This window comes from Hippocampus comes, unplaced genomic scaffold, assembly GCF_001891065.2.
Source record: "Hippocampus comes isolate QL1 unplaced genomic scaffold, H_comes_QL1_v1.1 scaffold105, whole genome shotgun sequence".
In the NCBI taxonomy this organism is placed as follows: Eukaryota; Metazoa; Chordata; class Actinopteri; order Syngnathiformes; family Syngnathidae; genus Hippocampus; species Hippocampus comes.
The window spans coordinates 351,244-377,000 of NW_017806235.1; the positions used below are offsets into that span (position 1 = coordinate 351,244).

Here is a 25,757-nt window from a genome sequence, read left to right on the forward strand (position 1 = left end):
TGATGGAACCACGAGTCCCTTGCACAATTTACTTCCACAAAAAAAAAAAAAAACATTATAATATTATCCCTTGACAGAAAGAAACAGAGCCACAGAAAACATCATTCAAGCAGTAAAAAAAAAAAAAAAAAAAATTATATAGGACCATGACATGTTAATGACAAAGGAACTGTATCAAATGGAACCTCTTGAGCTGGAATGACCCAAAGTACAAGATTTTTTTAAAAAAATCATATCTGAAGAGTATGTGTTGAAATTCAAAGCATCTTCACCCCCTGAAAATAAGAATATAAATATCAGTCACATGCACCAGCGTTCATGTTGGACATGAGTGAATCGCCTTGCGGCACCTTGTTACTTGGCAGTTGCGTGTCTGAACGTAAACCCCCGTGTACGCGATGTCGCATCGAACGACGTTGTTGGTGAAGTCCGACTCCAGTACATGGAAGTCGGGATTAACGGTGACCTGAGAGCGTTGTTGAAAATGACTTTACAAGAGCATCTAATTGAAGTCAGGTCATATTGTACTTTTTTTCATGATTGATTTTATTTTTTTATTTTTTTTATTTTTTTACCTTCAAGATGTAATTTCCTGGCGTGACGTCCGTGATGTCGATCCACTGGCAGTCGATGTTGGCGGCGTAGAGGTCGTGACAGCCCGGGCTCAGTCCCTAAAAACCAAATGTTTGATCACAAAGCAGCAGACGACAAACCGTCTTACTATAGAAGCCACATACGAGCCGCGTGAGACTTTGTGAGATTTAATGAAATCTCACGACATATGCTCTGAGTCTACAAAGTCCCTCGAGACTTTCGAAAGTCTCGAAAGTCGAAATATTATAAAACTCGTTTGATTTATCTTATTTGACAGGGCTGCATTTAGTCTTGTAAAGGGACTTGCCTCCCAGTCACACGCAAAATAACCACGGCGTTCACCAATCTTTTTTTTTTTTTTTGACATTTTTGGCACATAACTTCTTTTTAAGTTTGTACGACAGCTGGAAACGCTTTTGGCCCGTCAAGAGGTCGCCTCACCTGTGTGTGAGCCGTGCAGGCGTAGCGCCGTCGGAACCCCGTGTCGCACGCCGTGTCCTCCAGGCAAAAGCTGGCCTTGTGTCCTTCGGCCACTCTGTGGCCGGTGACGGCGTCCAGGAGGTCGTAGTTGCTGAAGGCCTCCATGCTGTGGTAGTGTCTGTTGAAAAATCAAAAACATGCTGTTGGGTTTTTTTTTTTGATTTTTTTTTTTTTTTATACTCACCTCCAGTGTACAATATGCAAGGCCATTCGATTCTGTCTCTCTCTCTCTCTCTACACACACACACACACACACACACACATATATATGTTAGAATTCCTATTGAATTTGAGCTAAAAATATATAATTTTTTATATAATATATACAATACATTAAATATATAAAATCAACATGTTTTAAGTTTTTTATTTAAACATATATAAAAATATTACACTCCAAAAATGACTAAGGATGTTCAAAACAATCTATTCTGTATATTCTGAAAATGTACATGTATTTTATTTTATTTATTTTTTAAAAAGTGTATCGTGTTTCTTTTATTGGGTGGCTGGAGGGATGGATGGGAGGGTGGTTCCTTCGAAGGCAGGGACTTACTGGTGACAGCTGTGCCAGTCCCACTGATGCCTGGGCTTCAACGGAAGGAAGTCGGCTGTGCCCTGGTTCTTCACCTTTTGTGGAAAACGGAGGAGCACCCGAAAGTCGATGTCGCTCACCGACGGTCCGTGGGCCGAACTGGGCAGAACATTTACACTTCACTCACTGACCCAGTGTGTCAGTGTGTGTGTGTGTGTGTGTGTGTGTGTGTGTGTGTGTGTGTGTGTGTGTGTGTGTGTGTGTGTGTGTGTGTGTGTGTGTGTGTCTACCTGGCCAAGCAGTCCTCCTCCGCCGCACAGCGCAACGCAAACATCTGCATGCGCTGGACGTAAGCGCCTGCTTGGATGGCGTACGGGTCTGGCACCAGATCAGGAAGCCCTGGGAGAACAGAGTCCAACATCAATATGTCACGGGACTTCATGGGGGGGGGGGGGGGGGGGCCAAAAAAGGGGGGGGGGGGGGAGAATCACCGGACCGGAACCAAATGGAGCATGTATTTGACCTACTGAAAAAGAGAAGCTGGCCTTCCAGCCCCACCTTCCTGGCCTGACTCCATAAGGGGACCTCGGTGACCCGTGCACGGGCAAGGTAAAATACATTCCAATATTTGTACACCAGAGGGATCTTTTGAGGTGTACTTTGTCTAGCCTCTTACCTTGGACCTGTTTGCCACGGGCCACCCTGCTGAGGCATAAAGCCTCTGAAAATTGAGCTCCAAGGAGCATTTTCATAGTACAGCAAGTGGCGATTTCTCTCGGGTCTAAATATTAGGAACGGGTCTTAATCTTGACACACCACACTGCCAAATGACAAAATACCACTCAAAAGTCAACTACCGTTTTGGAAGTATCTCGTCCCGTATCCCGCGTCTGGGGGTCTTCGCCCGTGGGCCCCCGCTCGTCCTCTGGAGGGGTACATGTTGTACAACACCGAATTGCCGTGGGGCTGAAGCGAGTCGTCGTTAAACATGCCCTCCGCCTCGTCGGAAGCGTTCTCCTCCAGCGGGTGGTACGGCGCTGGGGGGCCGGGGTCTCCCGCCGAGTACCCGAAGGAAGAGCGGGCGTCGGGGAGCGCGCGTAACGGTATTCCTTCACGGCCGCGCGGGACCGAAGCGTCCGCGGGGATACCGTCGTCCCACCCGAGGAAATCCCGAGCGAAGTCCACCGGGGCGTCGACGACGACGGCGCCGCCGCGGCGTCGTCCGGTGCGCGCCTGATGCGCTCCGGGTGGGATCCTCACCCTGCCTTCGGATCCCGTCGCTCGGTCCCGGCGGCTGACGTAAACGTGCGCTGGGGACTCGAACTCGGAGCCGGTGCTCATGAGGCTGTGGATCTGGCCGTTGTTTTCCCACTGGATGCGGTGGCGCCAAGGGCCGGCGTGCGCCGGCACGGGGTGCTGCTCTTGTCCGCCGATGACTTGGAATAGTCCGTGGGAGAGACAGAAGAAGACGAGAGACGCAATTGCCATGGTAACCAAACTACACGCCTAAAAAAAAAAAAAAAAAAAAACTCGTGTCCGTGAACAATTTAAGAAATTCCACGCGTGTAAACGCCTCGCGTCCCCTCGCAGGTCCACTTCTGTCAGGACTCAAGTGGGCTGTACCCACGTTACTCCCCCCCACCCGCCACCCTCCTCTTTTTTTTTCTTTAAGTCATTTACAGAATTCAGCCCACTGAGCGACTATGGTCAAACCTTCTACATTAACCCTTCACTTGCGAGACACTTTGTTGAGTAAACTTTGACGTATGGGTGTTAAATTAGCTGGCCGTGGGTGGTAGTGGTGGTGTGTGTGCGTGGGGCATTTCTACACGCTACTTAGTCTCGACCACGAGAAGTCGTATGGAAGTTTGACACTATGAACAAATACATCAATAGGGGTGGGGGCTAGTGAACAAATCCATGGGTTAATAAATCATATCATATCAAAGAAACCAATCCCCCTAGCGGCTGTTTCGATGCCATGTCGGCACGTATATGAGAAAGTATTCCAAAATTATTTTTTTCAAGCAAATTCTGAAAGAATACACGTACATTTTTTTCCACAATCAAATATCAAATGTTAAAAAAGCAAAGGTAAGAAAGACTTAACAAAATGTTGAAAGAGTAAATAACATATTTCCAATCAGAGTTCCATGACGATTTCTGAAATTGAAAAACACATTAATTTAAAATTTTGTCTCACAACTCTATTTAAACAGCTTTAAATTAACATTAAAAACCACTCCATGATTTAGTTCTAAGAATGAGCAACGTGATTAAAAAAAATAGAAGTACATTTTTAAATGCAAGCGTAAAATTTTAGACTTGATGTGATTATAAATGAATAATATAATGTACTGTAATACAATTTTAAATTTTCGATTTTTTTCCCGGACACAAAACTATTAAAATCTGTTTTAAAAAAAGTACTATAATATATCTACCACACGAGGGCAGTGTTGCCAAAATGTTCAACCAATGATCATCCACTTCCAAGGGACATCTTGGCAATGCCGTGTCTCACATAAATAAACAATACTCATCAGTTTGAAACTTCAATATTTTGTCTTTGCAGCGTGTTCAATCGTATGTATGTTGAAGAGCATTTGCAAATCGTTGTATTCTGTTTTTATTCACTTTTTACGCAACGTCCCGCAGCTTCATTGAAATTGGGCTTTGTAACTAAATTAATGTGACTTAAAAAAACACACACACACACACACACACACACACACACACACACACACACACACACACACACACAGTCAAAGTAAACATAAAACAATGACTTTACATGTTGTGTATTTACAATACAACTACCACCACACAAATTAGGATCTATGTTTGCGGTGCTTTAAGCTGTCAAGCAATGGAGTGCACAAAATTGGTGCAGTAAAATATGGAGACAGACAATACAAGAGAACACACCTCTTATTGGAACGACTAATATTAGTGCTGTAGTGATAAGCTTCGAGAGTTGAGATGAATAATGTCTGTCTGTATGTCTTCTACTGCCTCCGGGTGGCCAAGACGGGCACAACAGAAAGACCAGCACAATAGCCATTCCATTGATGCAGTGTGATAAAAACTATTTCCTTCTTTCTAATTGTATAATTACTGTATGTTAAGTACAATCTTATGCAGAGGTGTTATTCCTCATTAAAATACACATGACGTTTTTCTTTTAATGTGGAACAGATCAATTTTTCACCATAGTTTCCGATGAGGAAAAAAAAAAAGGGTTGCGAAATATTAACCGAGACCACCATAGCAAGTAAGGACGTGAAACATAGCACACAGAGTTGACATTGTCACACCGTGTCCCATGCGAGCCGTCCTCTTGCCACATGCCATCAATGCCGCGCAACTCTCAGCCCATCCAAATAGGGCCAGTTTGCGTGCGATTCTATTCTCGGCTTTCCACATCCCTCCCAGTGGCATTCCCGCTTGCTTTATAAGAGCGCTGCAGCCTGGGCACTGGTTTGGCACAAGACTTCCCAGAGCAGGACATGTAAAAGGCACAAATAATAGCCAGTAAGTATTATGATATGACACTGAATTGAGACTTAATTGTGTGTGGAAAATAAAGCAATCAAGTCAAAATCTTACCACCCCCCCAAAGAAAAGGTGGCAAACTAACCTTTACTTTTTGCTTTGGAAATAAAACACTTGAATACTTGATGCTTTGAATATGTTATAATCTGTAGGTGTCCTCCATGGCCTTGCTTCATGATGATGATGATGATGATGATGATGTATGGAATACACAACTTAATGATAAGAGCCACACACTGCAGGTGAGATGCTAAAAACCTTCTTTTCATGCAGGGATAGACAGACAGACAGTCAGACAGACAGCCACAAAGACAGATAGACAGCTAGCTAGCTCGCTAGATAGATCGATAGATAATGTATATTACAGTATTTTATATATATATATATATATATATATATACACACATACTTTTTGTATTATATTGTATCTTGTGCTAATGATTTTGTTGTGTTTTAAATAACTTGCTCATGATTAGATTGACAATTTGATTATAGAAAAAATACGACTAAGCAATTCTTACTTTTTATTCGGAAAAAAACATTTACAGCAAACACTGGGGCTTTTCAAAATTAAAAAAAGGTTGAATTTCTCATAAGATTTAGATTTTATCCAAAAATAAAACAAAAAAAAATTGTTGCTTTAAAATTCAAAATTGACTTTGTCTCTAGAAAATAAATAAAAAAAAAATACTGCTTTTTATGGAAAAATCTACACTTTTTTAAAGTATGATGATGACTTTTACCTGAAGCAAAATTCCTTTAAATCTCTCCTCAAAAATTGATTACAACTACAGTAAAGAAGACTTATCGTATATTGTCACTAATACAATATACTACTTTATACTCTGTATAAATCATGAGTGTTTATTTAGATTTTTTTTCCAGAAAATGTATGTGAGATAGAAGTAGAAAAAAAAGCACAAAATCCTTGCAGTCTGCCCTTTTTTGTGACGCAAATGATGCCGCTCCCGTCCACCATGTATGGTGGGCCCGACTGTATTTTTGGTGCCTGCTACAGGACGACTGACGTGAGGGCACGTCGAGTTGTCACCTTAACCACCCTTCGCTCCCCCTCAACCCGGCAACCGACCTGTGGTTCAGTGGCATGTTTTTAAAATAACTCCCTCCCTCCTGACACCTCAGGCACTTGGCCTGAATTTAAAATGTCAGGCCAGCTGCCATCTACTCAAGAGTTGGCATGCCAACACCCACACCCCCTCGAACATATCACAAGACCCACTTCAAAAGTTTTGGTTACATACTGTATGTGCTGAGGAATAGACGTCCCGTACATTTTGTTCATCTGCGGATTGTATTCAACACCACCTCATTTCTGGTTGAGCACACTTCAATGTTGGCAATAATTCAAGCAATTTTAATACACTGGTATGTCGATTTCTGAGTTTTTCAAGATGGGGAAGAAAAAAAAAGTGATTTCCGAGGTATATTTTTTAATTTGTATATTATAACTTTATATTAATAATTTATGAGTATAATAATATCAACAATTCAAAATGTGATTATATATGATAAATCAGATCAAATATATTTTTTCATGCTGCCAGGAAAAATGTTTGAAAAAAATATTTGTTCCAGATTATTAATCATGATCATAGATTATTATGTAAAATGGAGGCACCAAAAACAGTAACACCACTTACACTTGTTTATGTGTGTTTGTGTTTGACAAACAGACATGTCATGTTTATGTTGCATTCAAGGTCCACTTTGAGGAAATTTAACTTCCAGAGAGTTACCTTTCGCAATTTTAGTGAATGAAAATGTTGGTCGTAGTTTTATTGCATTGGGCGCGTTCAATGCGGTCAAAGTGCAGCAGTCGTGTTAAAAAAAAAAAAATTCAACATCAGGGTTAAAAAATAATTGTTTTCCTGCAGTAGTTTATCGCCTATCATCACCATTTACGATTTGTAAGTTTATCTGATCTGTCGTCTCGGAAATGAGCGTGACTGAGTGAAAAGGACAACAGGAAACAGATTGGAGTGCTTTGTTGACTTTATGTGTTTTCAGTTTGACAAACGTGTACAGCAACATGTACATGTATGTTCATTCGACCCGTGCCGAAGCAGGGCGGCTTATCTTTTTCTTTTCCAGACAGAGTGATATAAAAGACAGATGTGTGCGGCTTGGCACCACTATTTACACATTCTATAAGGCGTATATGTCATCAAAATGGTCGTTGTTATTTACATTATCTATACACAAGTTCCTCCCGGCCACCATCCTGCTGTGGAGAGACAAAATCAGATGTCAGTGCTGAAGAATGAATAAATATGATTCAAATGTCAAAAAATGAGCAGAAATCACAATCACCAAAATCGCTAATATCATAATGATGAATGTACCTATGAGTTGTTGAGGAGGGTGTTCTGGATGCTCTCAAACACGACAGAGTAGATGTCATCTTTTGACATCATTCCATCGAGGTACTCTAAATGGGGAAATTCGACGGTTAGCCAGCTTTTAGAATGTCGGAAAGGCTGCAAACAAGTCTCGCTTGCATTTGGGGCAAAAGAGGCACTGCCCCACCAGATGCAGCAGGTGGCACTTGCGTACCAAACAATAAAATTGTCGAAAATTGTCCTTTCTCTGCTGTTTTGGGAAGCTGAGCCCTCAGCTCATGTCACTGTTTGTTTTTCTTAATAGGCTCGGGAGCACAAATGATGGAGCCCTACGAAGTCTGGCAGGTAACAAAGGACTACAAAACCAGACCGGGGATAGATTTGGTTCGCCAATTTTACTCTGCCTGTCAACTTGCAGACTAAAATAATTAATCAGGTTGAATACACATTTTGGGGTTTTACATGAGTTCTTTGTAGTTCAACTTATCCTTATATATAGTCCAACAAGACATATCTTGGAATAGTTAATTTAAGATAAGATAACATATCCTTTATTTGTCCCACACTGGGGAAATTTACAATTTCATTTGTATTATTGTCAATTTATTTATATTATTTTTCTGTTGTATTATTGTTGTTTTATGAAAAGCACTTTGTTGTAGTCATTGTGAAAGAGCTATCTAAATAAAGATGTATTCTATTGTATTGTATTTTCTGTCCAGTAAGTAGCAAATCCTTGTAGCCAGGATAACTTTAGTACATAGAGTTGCTTGCCCAATAATATAGTAAATGAGCATGTGTTTTATTTCCAAAGCTTAGGCTATTAAAAAAAAAAAAATTACTAGCTAACCAGGCTAGCTTACTAGTTTAGGTATATTGTCCAATAGTTTACTTACATCGCTTGTTCATTTAGATTATACATTTAGCCCTGTTCTCTTGTCTTACCCAAGATAGTTTGGCTAGGAGGCTAACTTAGCAGCCTATTCTTTCCTGTTAAGTAATTAGCTAAACCTTACAGCTAGCCTTGCTTCAGGAGGATTAAGGTATCTATATTTTACTTATGTTGCTTACATGTACTTTTATTCTAAAATAGTTGTCTTTTTCATGTCCAGCTAGTTTTAGTCGTTAAGCTAACATACCAGGCAAGCTTTTTTCGGAGCAAGGTACATTACTACCTGGCTAATCTAGTAGCCTTGTCTTTGCTTATGCAGTGGTTAGCCCAGTTTTAGACGGCTAGTTTAACAAAATGCCCTGTGGCGGTGGTGGTGTTTTTTTTTTGTTTTTTTTTTTAGTATGTAGTATACCAAGCAGGGTTGATATCCCGCCATTGTTTGTCTTAATGTACCTATTCTGTCACACTGGCTCTCCATTTGTTTACGGTGCTTCAGATACATGGGCCAGACATGGCCGTCGAACAGACCGGGAGGGTCGGGGACCGTGTATGTTCTTGTACTGCGGAGACACAATCAGAACCGTATTAAAAGCCTGCCGTAACTGTGACTGTTACGACGATGGCGAGGGAGCCCGCTACCTTCTCCTCGTCTTGCACTCCTCATAAGGAAGTGAAATGTAGAAGCACCTGTCGTACACGTCGATGAGAGGCCTGCAGAGAGACGAGATCCTGAGATCCTGAGCGTTTGACGTCTGGAGGTTCCCAGCGACGTGTCATCAAGAGGGTGACCTACTTGTAGTTGTAGATGAGGAAGCCCTCCACGATGAGAATATGGATCCCTTTTTGGTCCGAGCCGAATTCCACGGCTTCGGGTGACAGGCTGACGCCATGGGAGCGGGCAAACTTGACCGGGTTCTCCTGCCAGCCTTTCACTGTGCCGACCATCGCCTCCATGTCCAGAGCCGAGATGACTGATGGTGGGGTGGAAAAAAAAATACAGAGAAACAAAAGCCAGTTTCAGCACATTGAGTCACATGAATGTGCTGTTAACACACATTAGTCACTGTTAGTGAATGTCTGTGGCATTCACATGGAATACTGTGTGAATGTATCATTTTTAGGTTTAGGATTGGATAGTTACCAAACCAAAAAAAAAAAAAAAAAAAAAAAAGGGGAAATGTGGAGGAAAGAAAAAGTACATTACTGCATTTGGTTTTCCTACGCGAAAATCCATTCTTACCATCCCACTGTCTAAAGCCGTCCTCCCCGACTTCTATTTGATCGGGTTTCTGAAATAACAGTCACCAGTAAAACATTGCTGCAGCCTAGCAACCCGCCGCAGCTGATCACACCTGGACAGGGCAAGCCAAGGACCCGTCTCCACTCAAAGCGGTGCACAATCTTGGGGGGGGGGTTGGTTGGATTCATACGTGATATATTCTGGATCATGGTCACTTTCCAGAGCTGGGATGCTTGTTAAAATTCGCAAGAGGAACAGGACGATAACATTTGGGGGTGGGCTGGGGGTTTCATCCATCAGATCCTGCTTACTAGGTATCTCATAGCAGAAGGAGGGTGACGTGAACAAGTTTTTGAGGGTTAATTTAGTGGATCCTATGGATGAGATAGATATTTCACAAACTTGTAAAGCAACAGAGGGATGAGACACAAATATTTTGCCGCCGTTCACAAGATCCTACAGACCACGTATTTGGAGGATGAAATCTCATAGGATGGCCACAAAAACGTTCAGGTCTTAATTAGAAGGTTCCTCCAACCAAAAGAAGAATGAGGCAAAAAAAAAAAAAATTTGGAGTGTTAATCTGTCAAACGGACTAGATAACTCGCAGCACGGGGGGGGCGGGGGGGAGCATCAGATTAAACCGTTTTTCGTTAATTTGGGGGATCCTAAGAACTTGGTATCTCATAGAATGGTAAAGCAAAGTGTCGGTATCAGATTTCAGATATCTCGCGGAACAGAAACGAAAACTGGGGATAGACTGAAAACATTCAGGGGGTTCATTCAGTAAATCCCACCGACTGAAAGTAAAGGGGCAAACGCTGAAAACATTTGGGAGGGTTTGTTCATTCAATTTTTCAGATCGTGGGTCACTGAAGGTCCCGCTCTGTTACTGTCGGCGAGTGTGATTGTCTGTCCGTCCACGTGACCCCGAATTTCAGCAAATTGCGGCGCACACAAAGCTTCGCGGTTGCCGATCGATGGCGGCTCAAAAACGTTTCTTTTGGACTTTTAAGAGGGGACGCGCCGTCCTTGATGATTGGCTGTCCAGGAGACAATCAGCCACTTGTGTTACTAGGCTACTGCCATGACAGGACAGAATTTTTAGGCTTGCGTCCTCAAGTGCAATCAGTGTAGCGTACCTTCATCGCCATCGACTCTTACCTTGAAAAAGTCATCCTGGTGCACCACGCAGCAGTTGGGCAACGTCCTGAGCAGTCTGTTAGTCAGGGTGGTCTTGCCACCGTTGGTCACTCTGCGGAAGGGACAAAAAAAAAAAAAAAAGAAAGGAAATTGACCTGTGATGTCCAGAACTACGAATCAAAGAAACGGACACTCACCCTCCAATGCCAATGATGAATTTCATGTTGGTCGCCTTTGTTTGGAATTCAGTAATGAAAAGATGGGGAACCCCGCTCCACAAAAGCTCTCTCAAAGCCTTCTCCGCCCCTCTCGGACCTCAGCCGTTCCCCCTCTTTTACTACTTCATTGATAGGCAATCTCCATGTGGGCTATTTAAAGGACGCCAGCCGCCCGCAGCACCAATCGGATCGCTTTTCCTGGAGGAGGAAGGCTCTCATTTGCATACAGGCCCAAAAATGTTTTCACCTGCTCTGGGGGTGCAGGAATGTGACACCTCAGAAGCTTCTTAAAACAAAGCTTTGATGCCGAGGTGCCAGCATGGACGAGATTTTTCGGAGGTAGTCCGAAAGGGAAACGCTTCAAGTCAATCGAAAGAGTTTGGGAGTTTTCAAGGGGAAAAAAAAACCACAGCGGTGCTAAATTTAGCTCACTCGGCATCACACATATTTCTGATGCAACCGGCCGGCTTTTGTGGCAGCAAGCCATGTGACTGGCAGGTCGAGGGAGTCATGCCGTGTTCGAAGGGGTCGTTAAAAAAAAAAAAAAAAAAAAAAATCTCCTGCAGCTCAAGGAGGGTTATAAGCTGCATGCATCACATGTTTGTTGTGTTTATGGCTAGAAATGATATGGATATCTTATCCCATTCACGTGTATTTGTCAAGTCATTGAACTTTGCTTCGACTGTTGCAGGGCACGTGATTGCAACTATAGAAGTGGCATACATACATAGACGGATGGACAGTATCGTCGACAATATGTACCGTACTCAGATTTAGATGTACTGTACGTATGAGAGAAATTGGTCTTTTAGAAAAAAAAAAAAAAGTCGTACATCTTTTGAGTTCAGCTCATGAAAAAAATGGAGCAAAATCAAAAGTGTTTGTTTATATTTTTGTACCCTTCCATCCAAGGTTTAGTCCAGTTACGCAACCTGGCTTGTGCTGCTTAGTCAGAAAACATCCCAAAAAGCATAAATAATGAATGTAAATGTGGCTACGTTGTGCTAACGGCGACAATAAACAATTTGGAAACAATGAGGTTGGAATGTGTCGGAAAGAGTCTCTCTGTCACGTGACTGTCTGGGTGACACGTTAATAACAACCAAGGTCCGGAATATGTCTACGATTGATCACTTTTAACGAGGAAGTGTGAAAAGCGAAAGACCAGGAAGTGTCAAAAGCGTGTTGGGAAGGAGGCGATCATCAGCCAAGGATGTGTTGAGGAAGTAAATGTTCACCTGCAGCAAGACAAGATTGTTTATTCTTCCACTAGTTCCCTTTTTTTAAATATCACAAACAACATGTCACATTTTTATAAGTAACACTTTTATCATCTCCGTTGACCATTTTCATCCGGCAAAAATGATGCAGTCATGACAGAAAACGGATATCTACAAGGCTGCCACCTCTGCATCGTCCACAGTGGGTCCCAAAACGACATCATTGCACATGAATCAACCACATGGCGTTCATAATAACAAAATAGGTAAGACATGTTTTTTTTCGTTAAAAAAAATAATAATAATAAATAGATGTATACGTACAGACTTTCCCTTCATGCAAACGAAGAGAGTAAAGCTTTTTCAGTACGAGCTTGTGTGAAGCTTGTCCATCACGTTCTTGATGGGATGGGAATGACAAATGATGTTCTTGCACATTTTGCATCCAGTCAGGCCGTCTGATCTTCACCATCCAAAGAGCTGCGGGGCAAAAAACACAAAGTGTTTTTACACCTTTACGCCGCAGGACGACAACTTGGGTTAAAATATCATCACACAATTCCCATCTATGAATGAATGTTGTTTCCGAATTACAAAAAAAAAAAAAAAAAACACTTTTTACTTTTAGTCAGTGTCAGGTTATACAGGTATGTCTGACACCATGAGCATATGCCCCCTAGTGGTGTGAGTCTGTAAATGCACTGATAACACCAACAACATCCCTCTTGGGGTGATTGATCATTTGCTCGGGATCGACTCATTATCAGATGGCCGAGATTTTTTTTATTTTTCATTCCATCTGACATCTGATAAGGGATCAATTTAAAACTGAGTTCACTTCACTGCAATTGTTTCTTTATTTACATTTTCATAAAATGCTGCCGACCCTCTGAACTCCCTGTGCTTTTGTTTCTGTTTGAAATCAAACCACCGAGAAGTGAAAGCTGAACATTTCAGGTATTTTGAAGAAATGAAAAACGTTTATTAACAGCATAAAACTTTAGGGAGCTATTTACTTTCTATTAAGATATGATGGCGCACAGACCAGAAGGAGCAGCACAGTGACAATTCAATGGAAGCCATTAAAAAAACAAAAATGGGCAAAAACAGTTTCAATCTTGACATTGCATTTAATTATATCATTTAAAAAAAAATCCTAAAACTAGAATATGCTACCTCAATGTTCATCCACAGTTATGAAGTTGTCGCTTGCATTGACAAGTACTAGCTAGAGAACGCGCTTCCCTCAAGAAATCATTGAGTGACTATTCCCAAAAGCAGACGCCGAGATTGGATGAGATGAAATGTTGCCTACGACTTCATAAGTGAAAGTGTGTCAATGCTTCTTCCTGGGCTTGAACCCTGTCGAGCATTCCCAGACCAGCTGAAGGCTTATGCGATCCGGCGTAAGGAGCACGATCGACTGGCGGGACGAGCGCGGTGCAGATTTCCTCCGATTTCACGAGACCATATGCGACGCAGATCAATTTGCCTGGCTTGGGGGTGGCCCAGGGACTCGCTGTTAAAAATAGAAGCTATCCGGCGCGTACAGGACAACTTAAAGAGATTAGCAGCTGCGCTTTATGTAACGCTAGCGTCCTCAGGGAATATGAGGTGCGAGGATTGTGTGACACACACACACACACGCACACACACGCACACACACACACACAGCCAGAATGTGACTGAGCATACCTGAAGCCAAAGAAAAAGTAATGAAAGCAATCGCTACTACTTGGCTACCAATTCATGTGGAAGCACAGCCACTTTGAACGAGAGTGGTCGAACTCCATTTTTGTCATTTTGCAGGAGATTGATTTGATTTTTTTTTTTTATATCTGGAATGAATGTGGGGGATTTTTATCTTGTTGACTGATATGGAAATAATTATGACTTTTGGATACATGATTTTACAGGAGTGTTTTTCTCAGAATTTGGCTTTTTTTGTTGAATAAATAAGTCAAATACTGTACTAAAACGTGTTCAATAATAGTAAGAATGAATAATGACTAATTTAATAATTTAAACAAAAGATTTTTAAAAATGTTTGGTGCAATAGTGGTCTAGGTCCAACCATCTTTCAAACAGATCAATATTTAATTACATTTGATTAAATACCCAAGCAATCCCTGATCCTCTTTTTGCAGGTGGAAATGGGAGTTGATTCAGTGTTGCACTGCTGAATCCAGAAAAGTGCTGTTTGCAATTATGGCAAGAACTTAGATTTTTTTGGACCATCTGATCGACAGGCCTTTTTTTTCGGTTGGTTTCTTGACTTATTAAAAACGACCAAAACGGAGTTGGCCCACTCTAGTTCTCAGTGTCTCTATTTTCCAAGGAGGGCTCCACGCTATATGGGATGGGATGTGCATATCGTTTTGTGAAGTCACACACATTATGTAATACATTTTCTTTCGCCATGTCACTATAACACCATCTGTCAAGTCGCAGTATTCTTGAGTTTTTTTTTCGCTTAGTTTATTATCTTAGCTTATCATCCTCTAGTCAAATGGCGGAGACATTCCAAGTAAGAGCTCAGCGTTAGCGTGACTTGTCAAAGTGCGGAGCTTGGTGTCGTAGCTCACCGTTCATTCCCCGTCACAGCTGCTCTATTTCACCCGCTACAGTAACATCGGATCTCAGGGCTAATGAGCCCAGAGCTCGCCTTTCCTGACATTCCTACCCCCACCCGACTCGACCCGACACTCTTTATGGCAGTGATTTGCAAAGTGTGATAAAGGGCTCCAGTATCACGAGTGGTACGCAGGCTCTCCCTAGTGGTATGCAAGTCGATCACGGAATTAAAATACAAATAAAACGGATGGCATTTTGATCTTGAAGTACAATCGCGCAGACTAGAATAGAGCTTCTATCCTACAGCCTTTTTAAATTTAAAAATTCCAGACAGGTTATAATAAGTTGTAAGTATAAGAAAAATGCATACATAAATATTTAATGTGTGAGAATTTATTCTTGTTGATTCAAGTTGTAAAAAAAACTTGTATATGTTAGTTTTTTTTTTCTTTTATGTATTTAAGTAGTGCAAAAGTTTAAATTGTACAACATGTGACGGTGGCTTGCAATAATAAATACCAGTAAGAGCGCTACCTCGGCTTGAGTGTGATCATTTACTGTCAAACTAAACATCAAACAAAGAGAATTACAGGTTGTGTATCATCCGAAATGCTAACACACAATGCAAAATGCCAGAGATGGTTTAACAAAATTAGCATCAATTTTGCAGTTATGTATATTTTGTTTGAGGCGGTCCGTGGTGTGAAAAGTTTAAGAAGCACGGCCGACTCGATGGCTTCCGCGGTGCGAGTTCCCTGAGGGAAGAGCCCACTGATATTACAAACCAGCTTTGCGTCACGCCAATGCTTACCTTTGAATGTCAGACGTCGCGGCCCATCTCGGCCATGATTGGCTTCGGCCTGGAAGGAGGGAGGCAAAAAGATATCGGAGTCAGTAGGACCACTATGCTTATTCATCATCCGTTTCCGGGTCAAAATGTCAGCGGCAGAAAACCCTCAAGGTAGAGAGGCCATGGATTTTAGGTCATATTTGAATCGTCTTAAAAATAACTGTCAATGAAGCAGAAATGGAGTTCACGTAATTATTTCCCATCGCTCCCGTAGAAAATAATGGAAGTAGAATTCGTTTTGTTTCCTTGGTAACCACAGTTTGACTGACAGGTCGAAATGCGTGAGTGGGCGTGGGCATTACAGCGCAGAATGAGGTCACCTTTCTTTGGGCGGCGGCGAGTTGGCAATCTGCCGGTCTTGCTCCAGTCTGCACACAAACAAACAACTGATGATTAGGCGAAGCACAAAAATAAATGAATGAATAAATGAATAAATACTAAAAAAAAATTATCATAAAAAAAAATGATGCTATTATCACTGATGTCTTGAAGACAGGGACATGTTTTGTCGACTCTTATTTCTTTGTTGCCAATGTGGGGAAGCCAATTCTCACATCAGCAAAATGCAAAAAAATATTCTCTTGAATTTCCGAATTTGAGTTCACCCCTCTTTTTTTTTTAACAGAAAACAAAGAAGAGAAATTTTACAGGTGACTGCATCATGGCACCAACGCTCACCTGGCTTTTATCTTTTCGTCATCGTACCTGAAAAGAACAGATAGGCGTGGTCAGATCAGCATTGAGGGATGCTATTGTTGTGCTTTTGAACTGATGTGGAGCACGGTGGTAGCATAGCATGGCATGGGATGGGATGGGAAGCTACTCACTGCAGCACGCACTCGGGAACCTGCACGTGCTCCATGGGGATAAGCACGCTCAGCTCGTCCAGCGTGTGCACGTAGCGGATCTTATCCAGGAACTTCACACTACAACACGGACATCAAGTACACAAAAAATGTAATCAATTATTCAAATTATTATTATTTTTTTGGACAGTGATTAATTTTTTTTTTTCGAACTCTGTCACACGTTATTCTCCAAATATTGACTTTTTTCTTTTTTTTTTTTTCCTTCAGAAGCATCAAAATTCACATTTCCAAATTGGATCTGTTGAGTAGTATGGCAATAAGTTCAAAATCAATTTGGAACAAATCTTTTTGAGTCATACATACCTCAATTTAAAGATAATGATGAGGGCTTCCCAGATCACCGGTTAATATACTTTTACGGTATATGATGAGCACAATAACAGAAAAACATTCTTATCCTTTCACTAGAAAATGTCTCCGACCTGATGAAAGGTCTGGAGATGGCCAGGATGGTCCGGATGAACCATGTCGGGTGAACAATGATGAGACACTTCAGATTCTTCCTCAATCTGCAATGACAATTAAAAAAAAATGTAAAAAAAAAAAAAAAAACCTGATGTCATTTCACCATTTGATTACCACCTAATCCAAAGACTCCTACTTCCTGTCAATCATTTGGTAGCATCTCTTCAGCCAGCCAATGCCGGGCATCTTCCTACGTGGCGTGGCTCCGTTCAGGTAGATGATCATGTAGTCGTCAGCCACGAGTAGCTCCAGGCTGCTCACCACGTACCTAAAACACACACGCACAAACACGAACGAGTGTACAGAAATCGAGCATGAGCATGCCTCTCGAAGTACGTACAAGAAGAGGTTCTCCATGATGTATGAGTAGTCCTCACAGCTGCTGTCTGGGAGGTAGCAGGCTGCAAACACGATGATGGCATTCAGGCCTTCCCCATAATAGCCTGAATGGTGAAAAGGATTATCATTATTACATACATGTATCATTTTACAATTTGAGTGAATTATATCGTTCTAAAGCAAATGTTGCTGGAGTCGTATTGTGTCCTTATTGTATTGCGGTCGAGTAGAGTGTATCACATCATTTCGCGCCATTGACTGAACTAGACCGCAAATCTTCATAACTTGAGTAAATTGGGTAATCCTGCATCACACATGCAATTAATCGTAACGTAGCACGAGTGTAATGAATCATAATGTAACACCATTGGAGTGAGCAGTATCGCATCCTCATTGGAAGAAATGTCATCGTACAGTACCGTATTTTCCGCACTGTGAGGCGCTTCGGAGTATAAGGAGCACCTTCAATAAATGGCCAATTTTCAAACTTTTTTCATATCTGGGGCGCACCACATTTTCAGGCACATAGAATAGAAGCGACAATAGTGGCTGCGGTGGTGGACGTCCACCCAATGCCAACTCACCCCCGTGCGTGACCACCCTGAGGTACGGCCTGATGACCTGCATGTCGATACGCTGCTCCTGGTCGCCGATGATGACTGTTCTCCACAGGCGACCCGACGAGTCCCTCTCCTCCTCGCCTTCGCCCGGGAGGCACTTGGCGCTGGCCACTGGGGTGTCGTCTGGATAGAAGCAGGAAGTGACGGGCTTCGGAAAGGCTGACATTTGTGTCGTTTTATGAATGCGCCGGATTTATCTTTGATTGAATTTATAGGGATCAATGACATCATCTGTACATTGTCAGCAATGCTGTTCATAACCTTTATGGACAGAATTTCGAGGCGCCACCGAGGCGTTGAGGAGGTCCAGTTTTTTTGGCATCGGTATTGCATTTCTACTTTTTGCAGATGATGTGGAACCGTTGGCTTCTACAAGCCGCGATCTCGAACTCTCACTGGAGCGGTTCGCAACCGAGCGTAAAGCGGTTGGGGTCAAAAGCAGCACCTCCAAATCCGAGATCATGGTCCTCAGTCAGAAGAGGGTGGAGTGCCCTCTCCGGGGCGGGATGAGATCCTGCCCCAAGTGGAGGACTTTCCTGAACTCACCTTCCCACTCCAGCTCATTGCCGTTATTGGCAAAATCCAGCGAGTCGGTGTCGTCGGGTGTCTCCATGTCATCCACGTTGATGTCCAGGTCGTCGGAGAGCAGCGAGCCCTCGCTGTGTTCCAGCGACAGGTTCATGTCGGGAGCGGTCAGTGTGCGCCGCTTGGACTGGTCCCTGGCGGACCCTCCCACATTCAATCTACTGGGGGGGTCTAAGACAGGAAGCTCAAGGTTACATGACATCAAAACGTGTCGAAAACATGTCAGTGGTTCACATACTGGTGGTCCTGTTGTCCATCAGTCCGCACGAGGAATCGCCATCTTCTGGTAGAGGCCTACGGAGAGACCCAAATTCATGGACAGAGCATTAGCTACGCTTGCGCTCATAATGACGAGTGCAGCAATCGAGTGCAGGACAAAATATATTGTACGATGTCCAATGAAGTTGAATGGCCATTATGTTGCTGCCCACCTTTACGGCGGTATAAAACTCACTGAACATGGATGTCTGTACAGTACACATGGATCAGCTCCTCGCAGATGATAAAGAACATACGACTGTGAGGACTCTTTGTTTGATGTCCAAACGCTTTGTTGTGCACCAACTATCAGTTGCTTCAAGGGTTAAATATCCTTTTCCCATGATTTGGGTCACTTGTATCGCAAGTAACCAACGTGGTCATTTGTATCCCCAAAAGGAGATTCGAGCGGGTACCTGGGGAAGTCCTCGTCCTGCCACTCGTCCTTCACCTCCATGCTGTCCATGCGTAAAGTGGCCTCAGCTGTCCCCATGGCGGAGGAAGCTTCGTTGGGAATCAGCTTTCTGAATTTCAAAAATACACCAAACGGCACGTATCAATATTGAGTCATATTCATTTTCTTTGGTTTCGAAAATGGTTGGACGATAAGACTGTAAAATCGTTCTCTTTGGTCGGAGGCAATATTAGTCTCAAACTGAATCACTGCCATTGACGTCTACGGACGCCAAAGGTCCATTTGAACTGGGCTGACAATGAATGAGTTCAAATAGAACTGTTGACTTTGATGTTTGACTATTTTATTTTTGCCTTTTGATGTTTGTCTACATTCTTGTGATATTCGGCAGGGTTGGTCTTGCATGTGTGGACATTCAAATTTATTTGTCGACGATATTCGTCTGATATTCAACTATAATGGTCACACAATGGCGATCCGTGCATTGGTGGATATCACGTGTATCAATAATGTGCACAAAAGCGGGTGAGGGGCAGAGTTCATTCATTGTGCAGTCAATTTGTTCACTGGTTTGGCAATGATGTGCCAAATGCACGCAGAAAGGGAACTAAAAAAAAACAACGGCGGCAACTGTGTGACTAAAAGGCCTTCTGGCAACAAAATGCCGCTTGTGTGTGTGTGATCAGATTCAAAATGGGGGTGGAGAAGTGCATTTTGCAGCTTGCAAAGAGCCTCAGGGGGCTAAAAGCTGAAAAGAAGTCATGAAACATATTTATCAGTAACGTGGCCTGCGGCAGCAGCAGTGTTGACGACAAGAGCGCAAATGCCGAATGACGCCTTCTCAGCGGCTCAAAGAAAAATCGAAATGAATGTGATCATTCAATAAACAGCCATGAAAGTAAAAGAAAAACAATCCGCAACATGAGGTAACAGTATTGATGCAAGTGACTATTCTGTTTTTTTTTGTCCGGGCCATCGAAGTCTTCAGCGTTTAACTAAACACATGCACAGGAGGTGTGAGTGTCAGTGCGGATGGTCGTTCGTCAATGTGTGCCCTGCGATTGGCTGGCAACCGGTTCAGGGTGTCCCCCGCCCACTGCCCGAAGACGGTTGGGATAGGCTCCAGCACCACCCCCGTGTTCACTCCTACAACGGCGCAAACCTCTCTTTCCAACTGTGCCCGTCCACACCAAAAGAAAACTCCACCCATGCACCCAGATAACTGTGCTTTGCACTACATTTGTGCTGGGCATAAAAACAGGGTCTTAGATTCTCTGTTTATGAAAATATATGTTGCCTTCACAGATTACTCTTGATGCTGAAAATATGATTCAGATTTCATTGTTGATGATCGAAAATATGCACGCTAGGTTCGCCGAAGGCTTAAAATCCTCTTAGATGCAGATGAAAACACACAAAATGGCTTTTGAAGTTGACAAAAAACGTACAGCGGCTTCACCAAAGACTCAGGGCGTAACCCGCATCTAACCTGACTTCGGGTAAGATAAGACTGCATGGCGAAAATAAAATCACGGGTGACAAAAGCGCAGAAAACGTGTACAATCTGCTCTCCAAACACCACAAACGTCATCTGCGCACAGGCCAGCCGCTGCGTGCGTGTACTCACATAAGAGACGAGCGCCTTGTGTGATGCGATGACAATGATGTGCCTTTAGAGACGGCCGAGCATCCCCCGTCTGGCGGCAGAGAGCCTCCGGAAGCGAGCGAGCCTTTTAGGAACAAGAAGAGTGCGTTGTCAAATCCATCCCAAGTGACATTGCTGCTTTTTGGAACCCCCCCAAAAAAGAGCAGAAAAACATCATCCTTCTGTGCTTTTCACCTCTGCGGACCGTCCCCTCAGCTAAAGCCACGCCTCCATTAATCCTGTGATGATGATGTCATCCATATGCCGGTTATGTAATCAAAGAAGCCTCCTCTTTCGAATTCAGCGCCTGCAGGATAGAACGTTTCTCTCTTCTCCTCTTCTTGGTCACGTTCCTTCTATTTGTCATCTGGTGTGTTTATTTTTAAAATGCACTCACGGGGTGGCCACTGTGGAGCTTTCCACTCTGCTGTTTCCAGGCAACCGCATCCTCCTCTCTCAGCATCCCTTTTAATCTCTCTCTCTCTCTTCCTGCTGCCGCACGTCAACATTCCTCCTCTCGCTCACCCGATTTCTTTCATCGCAATGCAGTAAGCTCTCAGGACGGTGAGTTAGTGTGGCCTTTGTTTGGACAGACAACGTGCTGTTTTCAAGGCTTGGCGCTTCCCAATGCTTGGGTTACTTCGGGCTAAGGAATAAGGAATTGAAAACAAATGACAGATGCATTCGTCCATCCATTTTCTAATCCACTCATCCTCACGAGAGTCGCGGGGCGTGCTGGAGCCTATCCCAGGGGTCTTCGGGTAGTAGGCGGGGGACACCCTGAACCGGTTGCCAGCCAATCGGAGCAATCGACAGATTATGAAGGAAAAACAAATGTCAATGAAAGAAATACACATCATAAAAAGTTGATATCGGAAACAAAATAATGCAATTACAGTTAGAAACAACTAAAACAAGACAATAAAAAAGTATGAATCAAACTTCAAAATATATCAACATTTAACAAAATAAAACAATATAAACATTCTACTTTAAAATCGATATAGTAAACCGGAAATATAAAATGGTAAATTAAAAATGAATTACAATGGGCCAAATTAATAAAATTAAACACAATATATTTTTATATAAAAAAGAATGAGCTACAAAAAAGAACAAAATAAAAAAAAAAAATATCACAACACACTGTAAAATATCCATTTTAGTTCAATCTTTTAAAATTAAAGCATTAAAAATATACTGTATATTAAAAACTAATTGTAAAATATGCAAATAAGTGTTGTGAATTAAGTGAATTAATTTGTTGTACTAATATTAATCCCCAAAGAATGATGTCTGTACTAACTTGCAGTACCATGAAAAAAAAAAAAAGTATAAAAATGGAATTCAACACACTCAGTCGATTATCAGTTGCTTGCATTGATGGCACTACTTTGACGTCGCCACTAGAGGGCGGTACGTTGGATGTGAAGCTGCCAAAGGCTGACTGTCAAAAGCCGCAGGCCGGGACATTTCCCTTTCCCGTGCACCATCCTGCCTCCATGAAATCAGTTTTTAAAGATACCGTTAAAAAGCTGCTGTCGACATTTCCGCCAAAATGGAGTGGAGTGTGAAGACAAACTATGACCTAAATGTGCATTAAGCACGGATTAGCACACCCGATTAGATGAACTCGCCCTGGGCACGCACGCACGAGCGCACTTCTCCAAGTCACACGCTCCACACCTCATAATGACTCAATGATTGATAAGACATCAAATTAACTCTTGGAATTTGGATTGTTTCTTGACTTATGTCAATGATTTTTGAGAAATGAGGTGGACATTGCACAAAGCAAGAATGGATGTCAGTGCTTAGAAGCAACCAGGGCAAAATAGCCCTCTGAAAGGTGCTTTATAAAAAAATAGAATTGGAAGAATTAAATAGTTTGTCCATTAAGATAATTCAATGGACGTTGTGGCAGGGCCACAATGCAGCAGTATAATACATTCATGCCGTCATACTTTTGATGATGGCACAGTCAAACATTGAAACTATAAGTTTCAATGTTTGACTGAAACTATAAGTCCACAAAAGGAGAATATATTGTTTGCCTGCGAGTATTGCTATGTTGTCTGTATACATGTGTTGCTCCACCGCTTGTGTTCCAGCAAGTTGTTGGGCTTGTAATCGTGGCAACCGCTGCCACAATTTAGCGCTTGATCATACACAGCGACTTGATAGATGGATGGATAGCCATATATATATCTATGTATCTCGATATCTATTTCGATATACAGATATATTTCCATTTATTTGCTGATTGGTTGGGAGAAGTGACCCGGGTGCTACTGCCTACTGGTGAGCTATCAAGAGGACAGCAAGCAGTCGACGTAATGTGGAAGGGTTTGTCTTAAGAGCGGAAACAATCCTGTGTGCATTGAGGGCGCCTAAGCTGGATGAATGCAGGAAGGGTTTTAACCCCTTTGCCCATTTTGGCAAACTAAAAGATTAAAAGATAAAGAAGGGGCAGAAAAGCTCCCAAGGTTTCTTCCGACGCTCGCCAAACAACCTGGTCTGCTGCGTCAACTTGGAAAATGTTTGCTGTTCACGAATGCGTTTCATGAGCAAAAGCCAAAAGCGGCGTCGACGTGCCGCGTCAGGGATGAAATCTTCGTTTTTTTTCTCCAAAATTATAAGGCGAAAGGACATGTTCACTAGAATTAAGGGCACAACTGAAAAGTACTCAATTTGTTCAAATTAAAGATAAGAACTAAATTGCCCACTTTTGACTTGAGGCATGAGGCCCTGTGATCTGCTAGCTTACAGATCTTGAGGTGTCCACTTTTTTTTTTTTTTGGGCATTATGGACCGCTTTCGTGGATATAATTTGACGGAGCGTCCGAGGCCCGCTTGTCGCACGGTGAGTGTAGCCGTTAGCGGAGTGTGAGTGGCGAGCCATCTTCGTCAATCAAGCCTGCCGCCACGACCGTCGTTCAAAGACTACAAGGCAACAAACACGCCGCCAGGGTCAACGCATCGGTTCCAATTACTTTTGCTCACTTGGAAAGCGAGTGGCTTCAGGCAAAAGGTGCTTTGTCTTGAGTCGGTTAACACATCTCGATCGAAATAGCACGAATTAAAAGCTCGTCTTTAGTCTGACGTACTTCTATCCATCTGAAAGCCTTTATGATACCAAAAAAAGGGACTTCGACTTGCCGTTTCAATACTTTTGGAGGGGACTGTATACATACATTACGTTTGGCCTTTCCCCCCCCCACCCGGCCCGCCCGCAATTAGTCTCCAAGCTGGTCACATGGGGTAAGGCAGCAGTGCCTCCCCTCCATCCCCTCCCTTGTCCTCCTGCTCCCCCATCCCCCTTTCTTTTTCCTGCCTCGCTTCCTTTCTTCCTCCCTCGTGGCTCGTTCCCCGGCAAGCTGACGCAGCGCCTCTGCAGCGTTAGCCGCTTTGTGGCTAATAGGATGTGGCGGGCTTAAAGTGTCATCTGATAAAACTAAGATGCTTGGTAGCTACACTGCGTCCGCTTAACCAATTTGCACTCAATTAGGATAATGGTGGGGGAAACAAGCAAAGAGGGACAGCTTTAATATATTAACGTGATAACTTGATAATCAATTTCGCTGGCCGGCGACTCGCTAGGTGTCAGTGACAAGAGGACGTTCGCGTCCGATCGAAAAAGCGACGCGGCATCCATTTGACTTTGAAAAAGGTTCCGTTCTACTTTTTTGTAAATATCGAATATTCTTTTATTTGCTGAGCGACTGGGACACATCTTTCTACTGCCTCATCGTGACGCATGTGGCATCCGTATTATTAGAAATATGTTGTTTTTTTTTTCCCCATTTGAACAACTTTACAAAAACATTTGTATGACAAGTCTCCAGTATTTTGTGGAATCATTGGTGACTTTAGAAACGTTGTTCTTCCCTTTTGGTGATTCGTTCGAATTCCTTTTGCCGTGAGGATTCATATGCTAAATGCATGTGACAGAAGCCATGTTGTAACACTGAGGTGAGTGGTCTGCTTTAAATGGAATAAGCCAGGCTTGTTGGCAACCAGTCCCGATGTTGACAGACGGGTTTAATTTTGTTAGCAAGCCTTCGAATAACAACAACAAACTCAAAAGCAACAAGCACAGCCTCTTTGGATGACATGCGTTGTACAAGTCTTTTGGGACGACTAGTCAGCTCTCGACGACAGTACAGTGGCGTCTTGAGATACAAGTTGAATTTGGTTTATGAGACCAGACTTGCAGCTCAAAACACCCGGACCTCAAATGATCTTGTCCGATTAAAATGAATGGAGATGCCATTCGTAAGGTTCTCTCCCTCTCTCTGTTTTGACACAGGTATCTCTCTTTCTATTTTCTAATCCGCTTTATCCTCACAAGGGTCGCGGGCATTTGGAGCCTCTCCCAGCCGTCTTTGGGCAGTAGGCGGGGTACACCCAGCACTGGTTGCCAGCCAATCGCAGGGCACACACAGACGAAAAAAAATCCCGCTCACACTCCCACCTAGGGACAATTTGGAGTGTCCAATCAGGCTGCCATGCATGTTTTTGGAATGTGGGAGGCAACCGGAGTACCCGGAGAAAACCCACGCAGGCTCGGGGAGAACATGCAAACTCCACACAGAAAGGCCACAGCCGGAATCGAACCTGAACCTCTGCATTGTGAGGCCGACATGCTCAGCTGTCAATCGCCGTGACGCCCCATATATATTAGGGGTCAAATGACGCGTTTGTTTTGTTTTTTTTTTTTGTTTTTTTTTACCGATACGATACGTATCCATATAAATTCTAAAAAACGAATAAAATAAAATAAATACCTATTAAGACAAAGTGAAAAGGCCATCCTAAATATATGGTGGGGGGTGGTGGATGGGGGAAGGGATGAGGTCAAATTAAATCTCCAGTGAAGTCTTTAGGCTCATTAAGGAAG

The 25,757-nt window shown here is 42.8% G+C and overlaps 3 protein-coding genes and 1 long non-coding RNA gene across 8 annotated transcripts; 1 reads left to right on the forward strand and 3 right to left on the reverse strand.

The window, feature by feature from the left end:
• Positions 1-224: 224 nt before the first annotated feature.
• LOC109507291 (protein-lysine 6-oxidase-like) lies at positions 225-3,762 on the reverse strand. The gene is made up of 7 exons (XM_019856625.1): positions 2,467-3,762; positions 1,900-2,008; positions 1,631-1,768; positions 1,036-1,192; positions 576-671; positions 351-466; positions 225-275 (listed from the first exon to the last, which is right to left on the reverse strand). Exons 1-7 carry the CDS (start codon positions 3,095-3,097, stop codon positions 269-271), a joined length of 1,254 nt encoding a protein of 417 aa, XP_019712184.1. The 5' UTR covers positions 3,098-3,762; the 3' UTR covers positions 225-268.
• Positions 3,763-5,057: 1,295 nt separating this feature from the next.
• Positions 5,058-18,483, forward strand: LOC109507454 (uncharacterized). 2 transcript variants are annotated; one of them, XR_002166470.1, is made up of 4 exons: positions 5,058-5,143; positions 5,317-5,406; positions 7,829-7,908; positions 18,303-18,483. It is a non-coding gene; the product is annotated as an uncharacterized LOC109507454 (long non-coding RNA). The 2 variants fall into 2 exon arrangements; XR_002166471.1 differs by lacking the exon at positions 18,303-18,483 and adding an exon at positions 16,939-17,026.
• LOC109507453 (nicotinamide riboside kinase 2-like) lies at positions 7,160-11,805 on the reverse strand. 3 transcript variants are annotated; one of them, XM_019856889.1, is made up of 8 exons: positions 10,997-11,805; positions 10,821-10,911; positions 9,657-9,705; positions 9,210-9,387; positions 9,056-9,127; positions 8,870-8,976; positions 7,528-7,613; positions 7,160-7,406 (listed from the first exon to the last, which is right to left on the reverse strand). In XM_019856889.1, the coding sequence occupies exons 1-7, from the start codon at positions 11,020-11,022 to the stop codon at positions 7,528-7,530; spliced, it is 609 nt and encodes a 202-aa protein (XP_019712448.1). In that variant the 5' UTR covers positions 11,023-11,805; the 3' UTR covers positions 7,160-7,406. The 3 variants fall into 3 exon arrangements, with proteins under 3 accessions (XP_019712448.1, XP_019712446.1, XP_019712449.1); XM_019856887.1 differs by having other exon boundaries at positions 7,160-7,409; positions 10,997-11,802; XM_019856890.1 differs by lacking the exon at positions 9,657-9,705 and having other exon boundaries at positions 7,160-7,409; positions 10,997-11,020.
• On the reverse strand, positions 12,247-21,535 carry LOC109507452 (caytaxin-like). 2 transcript variants are annotated; one of them, XM_019856885.1, is made up of 14 exons: positions 21,256-21,535; positions 20,840-20,939; positions 19,214-19,321; positions 18,778-18,833; positions 18,501-18,710; positions 17,919-18,077; positions 17,336-17,438; positions 17,132-17,263; positions 16,953-17,039; positions 16,489-16,587; positions 16,340-16,366; positions 15,982-16,029; positions 15,623-15,671; positions 12,247-12,717 (listed from the first exon to the last, which is right to left on the reverse strand). In XM_019856885.1, the coding sequence occupies exons 1-13, from the start codon at positions 21,302-21,304 to the stop codon at positions 15,632-15,634; spliced, it is 1,218 nt and encodes a 405-aa protein (XP_019712444.1). In that variant the 5' UTR covers positions 21,305-21,535; the 3' UTR covers positions 12,247-12,717; positions 15,623-15,631. The 2 variants fall into 2 exon arrangements, with proteins under 2 accessions (XP_019712444.1, XP_019712445.1); XM_019856886.1 differs by having other exon boundaries at positions 19,214-19,317; positions 20,840-21,532.
• Between the last annotated feature and the right edge of the window lie 4,222 nt (positions 21,536-25,757).

Excerpts from the sequence above, each read along its gene's own strand:
- LOC109507291 (XM_019856625.1), bottom strand. The coding sequence starts at position 3,097 with ATGGCAATTGCGTCTCTCGTCTTCTTCTGTCTCTCCCACGGACTATTC. Across the intron at positions 1,193-1,630 it reads GACTGGCACAGCTGTCACCA|ACACTACCACAGCATGGAGG; the intron begins GTAAGTCCCTGC and ends ATTTTTCAACAG. Across the intron at positions 467-575 it reads CAGGAAATTACATCTTGAAG|GTCACCGTTAATCCCGACTT; the intron begins GTAAAAAAATAA and ends CAACGCTCTCAG.
- LOC109507453 (XM_019856889.1), bottom strand. The coding sequence starts at position 11,022 with ATGAAATTCATCATTGGCATTGGAGG. Across the intron at positions 9,388-9,656 it reads CGGCTTTAGACAGTGGGATG|TCATCTCGGCTCTGGACATG; the intron begins GTAAGAATGGAT and ends CCCCACCATCAG. Across the intron at positions 9,128-9,209 it reads TTCCTCATCTACAACTACAA|GCCTCTCATCGACGTGTACG; the intron begins GTAGGTCACCCT and ends GTCTCTCTGCAG.
- LOC109507452 (XM_019856885.1), bottom strand. The coding sequence starts at position 21,304 with ATGCGGTTGCCTGGAAACAGCAGAGTGGAAAGCTCCACAGTGGCCACC. Across the intron at positions 18,078-18,500 it reads CAATGAGCTGGAGTGGGAAG|ACGACACCCCAGTGGCCAGC; the intron begins GTGAGTTCAGGA and ends GCTTCTATCCAG. Across the intron at positions 16,030-16,339 it reads GACGAAAAGATAAAAGCCAG|ACTGGAGCAAGACCGGCAGA; the intron begins GTGAGCGTTGGT and ends GTTTGTGTGCAG.